The 12,120-nt window shown below is 45.3% G+C and overlaps 1 protein-coding gene across 2 annotated transcripts in view; it reads right to left on the reverse strand.

The window, feature by feature from the left end:
- LOC310672584 (polycystin-1-like) overlaps positions 1-6,429 on the reverse strand; it is a 69,051-nt gene extending 62,622 nt beyond the window's left edge. The window contains exons 1-3 of one of the 2 annotated variants that reach the window (XR_014508671.1): positions 5,612-6,429; positions 1,833-3,805; positions 482-553 (exon numbers count right to left, since the gene is read on the reverse strand). Coding sequence is in view for 1 of the 2 variants with exons in the window: in XM_083429991.1 (XP_083286117.1) it covers positions 482-553; positions 1,833-2,332 (572 nt within the window). In the remaining variant the exon portion in view is untranslated. Of the gene's footprint in view, positions 1-481; positions 554-1,832; positions 3,806-5,607 lie in introns of both variants that reach the window. The other variant, XM_083429991.1, reaches the window with a different exon arrangement.
- Positions 6,430-12,120: the final 5,691 nt, after the last annotated feature.

Here is a 12,120-nt window from a genome sequence, read left to right on the forward strand (position 1 = left end):
ATTTCTATGATTGCAAACCTACCAGGTTCATTTCAAACTCTACAGTTTGGACTTTACTATTATAAGTAGGTGCGTGGAACCTGTAGCCCTCCAGGTATTACTGGACTTCTATCAGCCCCAGCAGGAGCCCCCAGAGGGAAGGGGCGTGGCAGTGGGGAGGTTGGCGTAGTGTGAATGAACCAGCACCTGCACTGAGCCAATCTCCCCACCAGCTGTTTCCCTGAGCCTCAGCCAGTGCGACCAATGTTCAGGGATAATAATCCAACAACATCTGGAAAGCAACAGCCTAGGCACCCTGGATTATAGAAGCTGAAAAGGAAAGTGGGTTTTTTGGTGCATATTGACATTTCTTGGGTATTTATAATTCCATATTCACACAGTTGGAATGGGGACAGTAATCTTGGGATTTCACAAATAGGGATGGCGTGGCAAGTGATTTGCAACACTATGCTGGAGGAGTTTTGTGCAGGAATTCACTTACAATGCTTGGATGTTGGGGTAGCCAGCAAGCTCCTCTCTTCGGACTATGCTCAGGCGGTTATGTGAAAGATCACTGCATTCAAAACCAAGAGTGACATTTGTTAACAGCATCTCACAAGCCACGTCTGGCCAACAGCAGTTTGGTTCAATACGGTAACATGCCACATTGTACTCCATGGTGATCAGTTCACAGTGCAATCTGGCTCCCTATTACTGAGGCATTCCTTCCTATTCTTAACATAATATGAGCCCCAGGTGTTCCCTTAGATATGATGAAGAGAGACTGTCAGCCGTGCAGATGCATGAGAATCATCTTATTAGTATCATATAAAAGCTGGGAGGCTAGGCAGCTCAAGCAGGACAAAGTGGAATTCGGTCAAGCAACATGGGCATGTGAAACAAGCCCTGCAATGTCAAGACATAGTCCTGCCTTAAGAGAACTTTAAACCAGGCCTCGGTCCTGTATACCTGGATCTCAGTGTCCTGGCTGAACGATGGGGGTGGAGATGATCCACCCCCATTGTTCAGCCAGGACACTGAGATCCAGAGCTGAGGGCCTTCTGGCGGTTCCCTCATTGCAGGAAGTGAGGTTACAGGGAACCAGACAGAGGGCCTTCTCGGCAGTGGTGCCTGCCCTGTGGAATGCCCTCCCATCAGATGTCAAGGAAATAAGCAGCTGAAGGCAGCCCTGTTTATTTAATGGTGTATTGTTTTTAACACTTGATTGGGAGCTGCCCAGAGTGGCTGGGGAAACTCAGCCAGATGGGAGGGGTATAAATAAAAACTTATTATTATATTATAAAATGCTGCGTGGATGTGATTGTGCTGGTAACCCAAACTGTAAATCACACAGCATCCCAGATCATCACAACTGTACTGAAATCCTCCTTTGACTTTGATTCTGCCCCTGTACATGTGATTACAGACCTATAAATGAGAGGATGGGGGATTCCCTTCTGAGGTACACATTGGGGCTTTGTACACCCTTTCAAGGGTGGTTGCTCGGTGGTAATTTGCCTCAAAAAAATAACGATGGCTGTTTTCTTCCTTTCCCTGAGGGCTCTGTGCCTTGAGCCAAGGGGTCAGGAGCCAACACGTGCAGTCAGAGGAGCGAGCATTCTTTGGCAAGCTCCTAGGGTCAGGTCCTTCTGACCCAAACATTCTCGCAATGCTTACTCCCATGAGACGGCACCACTCAGCACCAGTGAACATGCTTCAACTCCCTCCCTGTGAGTCATCACAGGCTTGCAGGGAAAGGAGCATCTACTACAATCTCTAAAGCATCCCTCCCGCCCCCCGCCCCAATACACACTGGATATTGCTGAGCAAAAACACCCCAGCAGCTTACTTACAGGATTGTTTTGTTCAGTGAGCAGGGATCTTCTGTTGGGATTTCCAGCAACCCCAGATGAGAGCAGTTCACCGTGGTGACTGTGCAGGCACACTTTGCTGGGCACAGGATCGCCAGGGCCTCTTCCCTCTCCTGTTGGCATCTGGCTCTGATCGACAAGGTCGCCCTCTTCATTCCTCCAAGGCCCTCTGAAACCTGGTGCCTTTCCTTTCCCCTCAGCCCCTGGCTTGGGCCTTTCCAAGGATCTACTACCTTGCATTTAGCAGAGCTCCACTGCTTGAGTAGCTTCGCCTTAGCTCCTGTTTCCCCTGCTGCTGATGGTGAAGCACTGTCCCCTGGAAACGTTGACATTTCACCTGTGCAGAGACTGCAAAGCAGTAGGGCCACACAGAGGAGGGCACTGGAATGGCAGAAGATAGCCCTGTGGTCAGGCGGCCAACTGGCTACTGTTTCTTTGGAAGGCCAGAGCTCATTTAGTGTGGTGAAGCAGTGCAAACCCATGGTGAGCAAAACCAAACAGCGCAGAAGGAACACAACACCCAGCGTTTTTCAGATCTGCCCCACTGCTGCCAAGCTACTATTTCCAAAGTATTTCTGGCTTAATTTGCAATGCAAGCAAAAAGCCTTGCTTCCTCAAACCAATGGTCTCTCTAGTTTCCTGCCCTGTTTCTCAGGTAGGGCGATATATTGGATGGCACTGAGTTAAGTAAGCAGAAGGAGGAAATCAAGCAAAGGATCACTTTGCTGTAATTTGATTTCTCGGGAAATCCATGTAGAGAAAGCTATTAGATTTACAGTAATTTTTACCTTCCTGTTGGCCACAAATGTACTTTGCTACTTTGCTCTTGTCAAATTTCTGTCAGGTGGATTTTCTACAGCCCTCCGCTGCACAAATGTGTTTAATCTCACTCTCTGCTTCAAATCATTTTTAAGAGAAGCAGGAGATAAGAGGCAGAGGAGGAAGTCAAGCAAGTCGCAACGAGTTTACTATAAATACGACCAAGTTGTGTCCAAAGCATGGCAGGTGCCTCGGAATAGCCACTTCATCATATCCAGACCCATTTGGCTTCTTCTCATCTACAAAAATGATGGCTGTGTTGGCATACATTCAGCAGTGCCACAAGTTGCACACTCCTTGCAAAGCGTCTTTTCACCACCTGGCATGCCGCCATGAAGGACTAATGTGGCAAACGATATGTCACACATATGCACAAAGTGCATTAGCTGAGACTGCCTTCCAGCCTGTTGACCCTGTTCAGCTCACAAAAGCAACAAGAGAGGAAGCTGTGATCCAGCTTGACTGCTCCATTTACTTCGAAAAAATGCGGAGAAATTGTTATCTCCCCCACAAAGGGGGGGAGACAACTTCTAATGCTGTTTGTTGACTTTTCATCAGCTCAGGAGTTTAGATTAAGGGAGTCCTGCTTTGCACAGATGTTCACACCCACCAAGTTATACCTTATAAATCCTTTTTCTTCCTCATCACCTCCCTTCCCCAACCGCTGTTATCCGTTGTCCTCAGTTGACATGGCAGCACTATTGCCATCCTGCAGTGAAGCCCAGAAATTATATTGCATTCCTTCGATGCGTTGTCCTGGTGCTCTAGTTTAAAAGAAAAGAGCCTTCCAAGAATTAAAAGCACACTTTGAATCCTCCATCTAGACTTGGCTTGGCTACATAGTGGAGATAGCCCGGCTGCTTCGGGACTTGCAACAATTCCCAGGGAAGGTCAGCAAGTCCTGTAGGAGGTTGTTCCTGATGTGCCGGCTTTGGTGTCCAGGTTGGAGCTGTGCAGTGGATGACGATGAGCCAAAAGCCTTTCCTCGCACAACTGCAGGCTGCTTTCTTTCCATCAGCGCTCCCTCTCTTTATCCACCCCCCCCCCACACACAGCAGGGGCCTCTCATAAACTCCTACACGCTTTGTCCAGCTACTTTCAGATCAGCCAGCGAGAGCTTCCAAGAGAAGTGTAGCCTATTCACTCCCCTGCTTAGCATCTCTCCCTCCTTAACAAGCAGACAAGCAGTTTCCAGCATGCAGAGCTGGCAGAGAAGAGGCAGGGGAATTTGAAAAGATTCATTGCACGGAAAAACAATTCCTTGATGTGTTTGAGACTTGACCTTGCACTCGTTGGCCTGAGAATATCACTGAATCTAAGCAGCCTACATCTAAGCAACAGGCGTGCTGAAGATCGCACCACCGTCCTCTTAGCTGACAAGTTACTTTTACCTACAAAAGACAGAAGTTTAGGACAGGGATGGGGAGCCTCAGGCCAAGGAATGTGGCCCTCCCAATTTCCTTCAGTGTTCCCTCGCTGCGAGAAGCCAAGATACAGGGAACCAGGCAGAGGGCCTTCTCAGTAGTGGCACCCACCCTGTGGAATGCCCTCCCATCAGATGTCATAGAGAAAAATAACTACCAAACTTTTAGAAGACATCTGAAGACAGCCCTGTTTAGGGAAGCTTTTGATGTTTAATAGGTTATTGTATTTTAGTGTTTTGTTGGAAGCCGCCCAGAGTGGCTGGGGAGACCCAGCCAGATGGGCGGGGTATAAATAAATTGTTGTTGTTGTTGTTGTTGTTGTTGTTACCTAGCTAGAATGATCATGCCTCTTGCTTGCCTTGATGGAATATAGAGGGGGTTGGTTGTGTGTGTGTCCCCCCAAACTAGCTGTACAAAGGTGAAATTTGTATTAATTACTCCACCCATTTTTGCCTCTGGTCTTGTCTACCCGTTGGCATGCAGCTCCCAGAAGATGGTCCCTGGGCTGCAAAAATGTTCCCCACCCCTGGGTTGAGGAAGGGCCATTTTTACAGTTGTGAATGAAGCCAAATGGTTCACAACCACTCTTTGGCTGTATACGTGCACATTGCCAGCTTAAATCACAGCTAAGATTCCCCCCCCCCTCAAATTGTGGAAAAACACATCAAAATGCAGTATTTCATAAGAAGTAACAGGACAGGTACAGGAGAACTATGGATTGTGGCTAATGTCATCCATAGGCCACTTCCCAAACTAGCAGTGAGACAGCACTGGTTGCAGAGTAAACAGGAGTGTGTACACAGCCTCTAACAGTCCAAATGTGTCTGTGTGGACTTGAGATTCAGTGGGACTTGCTCTCAAGTAAATATGAATCGCATAAAACTACTTCCACATGTAGGATTTATGGGGGGTGTCAGGCACAACAATTCATTTTCCTAGCACCCGACGCTTGCTGCCCTCACAAGGACCAGGCTGACCTAAGAACATTAGCACGATACACACAAGAATTTCTACAGTAGTTAAAATTGTTAGCAGGATTGGAATATCACTTGTAGTTTAAGGGTGAATTGTGGACACAATGGAAATGTAAAAGATTTGGATCATCATAAAAGATGCAGGAGGAAATAATAGGACCGACAAAGGGGAGGATGGAAGTCCAGGAGATTCCTTGGAATCTTGTTTTTATGATTTATGTTTGCTATATCTCTGTAAAATTTTAATTTGAAAAACCAAATAAATAAATTTATATAGAAAACAGAATTTCTACAGTCATGGGTTGTGTTGCAGAAGGAAATGATGTTAAAGCTCTGGGGTGTGCCTCCTCTTACTACTTACTGGATATTTTTGCTTTTTAAGAAACGGGTGCTTGGAGACTTAGGGAACTTAAGCAGGGAAAAAATAATAATTTTACAACAAAATTGGTAAAACGAACGCTGTGTTGGGAAATAGAATTCTTTCAAGAAAGAGTGTGTGTGTGTGTGTGTTTTCACTCACTCACTCACTCACTCACTCACTCACTCAGTGGTTGTCACAGGCTTCCAATTCTGAACAAGATGTTAAATAAACAACTTAAGATTTTCTCCAGAAAATCTATCCCCCCCTCAGGCTGAATGGAGACCCAAGTAAAGTGTTCCCTCACAACTCCACTTCTCCTGCCTCAAATTCAGCTTCCCAATTCTCACTTGTCTGTATACTATTAAAAGGCACTATCTTTCACTCTAAGCTTAGAGGCTTCTTTCTCTGGCTGTAGATATTTCCTCAGGGCGAATTACACACACACACAGCTCAGAAGCTATACTCTTATCCCTCTTGAACCCCAAGAACCAAAAACTCTCAGCTGCCTTTTCTTTTTCCCTCACAAAGTGCTTGTCTCCACCCCCTTCTGGCTAACTGTACCCACAGCCAATCAGAACGAGGCTCCTGCCCAGCACTTTGTAAGCCACATCACTCTGGCGGAATTCCATGGCACTGCACCACCAACCACCCTCTGGTCTACTTGGTACTTTCCGTCACAGTGATCCTCAGGAATAGAAAAATGGCCCTGGACAGTTGATGCTCTCACCCCTGCGCACCGTCTCCTGTGAGCTCCCTGGAGTGAGATTCTTGCTAACCGAAGACTCAGAACATCCCCACTAAACTGGGCTTGTCCTGGCTCACTAAACTGAAGCAGCAAATTGCAGAAACAGATATTTAATTGGGTAAACAGCAACCCCAAATGGCTACACATCCAGGTAAGAAACAGGTTTGTAGAGGCAGTAGGGAGCAATCTGTTTGTACCAGGCTGAATAGTCTTACTTGTTGATGCTATCTCCTTTTTTTAAATAACTTTTTTATTCAAAATTAAAACAAAACATATCCAGAAACATATCATCCTTATCCCCCCCCCATTTTTCCTCCCTCCCCCCACAGAAACCACCCACCCCCACCCGCCGACTTCCCTCAGTTCCAGTCTTTGATTTCTCTAAAAATGCTGTTTTCTGCATGTTACACAGTTGTATAGATTCTCAAACTATTTAGCTGATTATTATCAATAAAAAGTTTGTGAATGTTTATTCAAAGCCAGCCAAGGAGTCCAGTTCGCTTTGTTGCATCTTCAGATACTTTGTAAAGGGTTCCCATTCATCTTTAAAGTCACAGTTATCCTTGTCCCGTAGCTTGTATGTCAGTTTTGCCAGTTCTGCATAGTCCATCAATTTTTCTTGCCATGATTCTTTAGCTGGGATTGATTCTTTAGTTGTTGATGCCATCTCCTGATCCAGAAGCGAACCCCCTAAAAAACCCCCAACCCTGCTGTTATACTCAGGTCCCACAGTTAGTGGCCCAGAAAGCCCATTTGTTATGTTCCTGCAATCAGTAGATTTGGGAGCCACGAAAGCATCCTTATTCCTGAGAGCCAGTGTGGTGTAGTGGTTAGGAGCAATGGACTCGTAATCTGGTGAACCGGGTTCGCTTCCCTGCTCCTCCACATACAGCTGCTGGGTGACCTTGGGCCAGTCACACTTTGAAGTCTCTCAGCCCCACTCACCTCACAGAGTGTTTGTTGTGGGGGAGAAAGGGAAAGGAGATTGTTAGCCGCTTTGAGACTCCTTAGGGTAGTGATAAAGTGGGATATCAAATCCAAACTCCTCCTCCTCCTCCTCCTCTTCTTCTTCTCCACATCTACTTGCATTTGCCAAAATGCCAGTCAAGAGATGGCTTCCCCCAAAAGAATCTTGAGAAGTAGAGTTTCCCCAGGAAGTGGCATTGACTGTTCAACCACTCTGAGAATTTCAGCTCTGTGCAGGGAAAAAAAGGGTCTCCTAACAACTGTCCGCACCCTTAACAAACTACAGTTCCCAGAATTCTTTGCAGGGAGCCACAATGGTTTAAAGTGGTACAATACTGCTTTCAGTGCATAGTATCAAAGAGGCCTTTATAAATATGTTGTAGACACTTGGGTCAAGCAAGTGCCACAAGGTGGCAGCCGTGGAGCAAGATGGTGTTCCAGCTCCCAGGAGGTGCTATTTTAAGGCAAGGGGAGGGCAAATAATGCCATGATTAATGAGTAATTTATTAAAAAAATAAAATGAAAGCAGCTGCAAAGTCCTGGGGGCACACAAAAAGGTCTCAAAGAGATGCTTGAAAGTCAAAAGCAAGGATGCCTGCTTCATTTCTGCTGGGAGAGTGCTCCACAGCGTGGGACTTGCAAAACAAAGTACGTAGCAGACCAACTTCCAGAGTACAGAGACCAAGCCAAGACTTAAGATCTTCTGTGGAAACCCTGTTGGTCACTCTGTGGCTAATGGACTGTCACTTGGTGACAATATGTGAGTGGGATTTCTTCATGGAACAATGCTGAATTGCCATTTGTTCTGATTCAGTGTTAAGGAGCAAGTTTTTTGTGGGGAAAGCAGCACTGGGTAAAAAGAAAAACAGTGCTGGGACACTGCTTTAAAGCGCAGACCTGTGCCTAGAAAGCAGGGGGCAAAAAGCAGTATGAGCCCTAAGTTGGGTGCATTAATTTCAGTAGGCCTACTCTGAGTAAAACTTCGTGGCCCACCATCCAGAGTTACCCTGTCTTCTTATCAATAAAACATCCCTCAAGACTGCCCAGCTCCCCCACTAAATGTCAGCCAGCCAGCCAGTCCAATTTTATTGTTGGGTGAGAGTGGTTAACAAGACTACAGATGCAATTAGGAGACAACACCACCCTAGATCAACACAGCAAGAATACAAATGGTTTGGCCCACGCCAAAACAAACCGATGCATTGCACTTGCAGATTGAAAGTCCACAAAACCTGTCCATAAGATTGCACAGACTACATCATCTGAAGAACATGGCCCTTATAGGTTTTCCCTGCTGCAAGTTATGCGGCTTCCGGGACAATCCTATGCACATTCCATTACTCAGAAAGAAGTTCCACTGTCTTCAGTGGGGCTTACATGCAGGTAGAGCATGCACAGGAATGTAGGCTTTGTTGGGAGCACTCTGTGCATACTCTTGTCCAGTCAAATCCATCAAGGTTCTTTGTGCTTTTTATCCTATGGTTTATTCGCACCCATTGAAAGCCATCTGTCTTGCTATGCTTAATCTGGCAGAAATACATTTTCAGGCCCAATGTATATAAAACCCTGATGGGCATCTACAAATAGAGATCATCTGCTTCTGGAACAACAAGGACTATTGGCTACTCTTTACAAAGAGCTTTTCTCCTGATCAAAATAGCAACAATGTGTGTGGGGGGGTGGGGGGACTGGGGACGGGGGACAGAAAACCCAGATTGAGGCCACGGATGTGAGGGGGGAAATCTTCCCTGCTGCACTCAGGATATGGATTCAAATATGGAAATTATCAACGGGACAATGGAAATGGATTTTCTGTGCCCTAATGGTGGCCGAGAGATTGATATTGAGGAATTGGAAAAATAAAGATATAATACCCTTCAATCAATGGACTCGTGATATGACATCACTGGCAGTTTATGAACTCTTTACAGGCACAGACTCTGTATGGATAAATACGGTAACATTTGGAATGAGTTTATACAACATGTAGCAGGCTATTAACATTTACATAAGCACTAGGACAATAACACTATACCACTTTATACAGGAATGTATAGGAATATCGCATATTGCTCTTTTTTGTATATTTTTGCTTTTGTAAGTATCCTTGTTGTTTTTCTCCCTCTCACTTTCCCTTTTTTCTGTATCACTCTTATTTCTTTTAATTGAAATCACCTTAATAACATATAAATGATATGGATTCAAAAATGCATACTGATGCTATTTATGTTTTATTTTAAAACAATACAATTACTGATTCTTAATTGCTTGTAAAATTATATTGTTAATCGTAATAACTTATTCACAACAGTTATCGGTACTAAATGTGTGATTATTGACACATTTGTTATGGCCCCAAAGAGAACTGTCAAACTTTTGTTATTTTTTTAAAAGAATGTACGGGACCTACCGCCTCTCCATCCACCTATCGTGGACTCTCAATAGATGCCAGATCTCTCAGCCCTTTTGCACCACAGAGTTGCATTTATCAGCCACATTCCTAGATGGGGCATTTTGCGGGGAGGTGCCTACAGTGCATCTTGTGACGCCAATAGAGTTGTGACAGCTTGTAACTGATGCCTCTCATATTGTCTTTAGGAGCAAGCATCCCACGCTAAGACTCTCTCCGTGCTGCAGGGGGAACGCACTAGAACGATCAGTGGAGCTTACGGGAAGAGTTCTCTGGGGAGCTATCCCAGTCAGGGAGAGATTATAGAGCTGATATAGCCAACCTCCCTCCCCTTTCCTAACCATGGGGATTACAGCGCTTTAATAATCCACAGACATTATTAACCCATGGAAGGGCTGACTGGGCCCCCTCCAGCCCCTGCTGTTTTTGTGGCTGAAGCTAATCGCCCTGGGATTAGCATTCTCAAGCAATTATTCTGCATCACGTATAAATTTCGTCTACAAAATCAAAGGCGGAAAGGGTAAAATGATCCCGGTTTTGTCGTTATGAGCTAGGTGGACCAATGGTACATATAGAAAGCTGACCATTGGTCCATCTGGCACTGGTCTGGCAGCAGCACTCCGTGGTTTTCTGAATGGATCCCCCCCCCCAGTCTACTTGGGAGATGCCAGGAATTGAACCCAGGACTTTCTTCAGGAAAAACTGATGCTCTACCACTTTGCTATGGCCCTTCCCTGAATAGAATCGTAGTGTTGAGGATCATGTAGTCCAAGTCTCTGCAAAAGTGCAGTTGTACCGTACAGGGATAGAACCTGCCTCTCTACAAGGGAGCTTCCTTGTGTTTCTAGCCAGTCAGAAGCGTTCTCATCTGGACCAGTTGAAGTGTATTGGTTTGCTTCCACCTCCTGCAGAGATATTCGAACCTTTCAGCTTACTAAAGGGCTTTCCCAACCTGTGGCTCTCAGCTGGGAGGGAACCTCTTGGAGTAGCTTTTAGTCTTTTGGACTAAAACTTCCCATCAACCCCAGCCAGCACAGCCACGGTGTAGCTCAAAACATCTGAAGGACACCATTACAGAATGAAAATCCCTTGAAGGTAAAAGACCCAAGTGGCCACCACCAAAAAGTCTGTCACCACTTGCAGGGCATGGAGGAATTGGAAAACGGGCCTCAGGAAGATCTTAAAGAGGCAAGTTGATGTGAAAGTAGTGCTAGCATTTTGAATTCTCCTAAAGAACAGACCAGGTGAAGCTTTTGAAACAATGGTCCGGAAAGGTTGTGGTACTGGTTTCTCCCCCTCTTCTCTGTGTGCTTAAAGTGCTACCTTTTCACATTGCCAAATGCTGTGTGGATTTGTTTTGACTTAATTCTATAAGTTTTAAACTGCCCTGGATGTTTTCTTTTACCTCAGAGCAGTATAGAAATGTTTTAAACCACAGCACCACTCTGTCTAGTCAGAAAAAAGGCCTTCATAGCTGCAGCACGAATGGCTTTTGCTGACCAGTAGCACACAACCACCATGTATCAAATAACTTCCTAGCATCCTTCCTGTACATAATATTGTTCCTCACTTCTGGCCCAGGGAGCAACCGAATGTAGGGTGCCTTTGGGCACCAGCCTCACCGTGTGTCCTGAGAAATCACTGGGTCAGCACTTTGCAACTAGAATGCTCTCTATTCTATGGCTTCATCTGTAGCAAAAGAGAAGACCTGGCTCTGAACTGTGGTAGACTCCACTGCAGCTTCACACACTTGAATCAGGGTTAGACAGGGGCAGAGAGAAAATTGCTGTTCACAATCAGGAACCTGCAGTGATACTTTGGAGGGGAGGGGAACACAACACACACTAGCAATTTTATAAAACTCGCATCTATATGGCCTGCAGTAATTTATTTTCTAAAACATCCAAGCTGTTAAAAGTATTCTACAAATTGTCCCTTCCCCCTCCCCTTTTTTAAAGGTGCCAGTAAGAATTGCTTGGTTGGTGCTTTTATTTTATATTTTCAGTCATTTATTAGCCATGCATAGCACAGAATTAGCTATTCGGTCACCAGAGCAGAAGAACATGTTGATGCTTTCAGCAACTCACAAGTGGCCTCTTGGCAAATTTGCTTTATGGTCTAACCTACTGTGCCCTCTTTGCAACTGTATGAACTTACCTGCCAGTTCTGCTGATTAGGCAGCCTTTGGGAATTGCCAGTTGCTCTGATTCAGTGGTAAAACACAGGTTTTCCCAGGGAAGGTGTGGGACACACATACACGGAAAACCCAGACCTGTTTCCTAGAAATGCAGCAGAAAAGGACGTGTGGAAGAACCTGAGTTTCTTATTATTATAATAATTTATTATTACAGTCAGAGACCAGCTTGAGCCTGATTTTCCTGGGTAACAGCTGCTCTTGAGCTCAATGCACGGCATTTTACAGCCCACTGGGTTGTCTTTGTACAAATTTGTTGTTGTTATTATTATAGAAAGAAAGCTGGTCAAGTTCTACAGAAGCTGCTGGTTCTTCTCTGTACAGCAACAAACAGGTTCTCAGCTGCAACAAAGGAGCAGCAGTGTAAAAGATTCAAT

Source organism: Podarcis tiliguerta (genome assembly GCF_965153285.1).
Source record: "Podarcis tiliguerta genome assembly, chromosome: 2".
In the NCBI taxonomy this organism is placed as follows: Eukaryota; Metazoa; Chordata; class Lepidosauria; order Squamata; family Lacertidae; genus Podarcis; species Podarcis tiliguerta.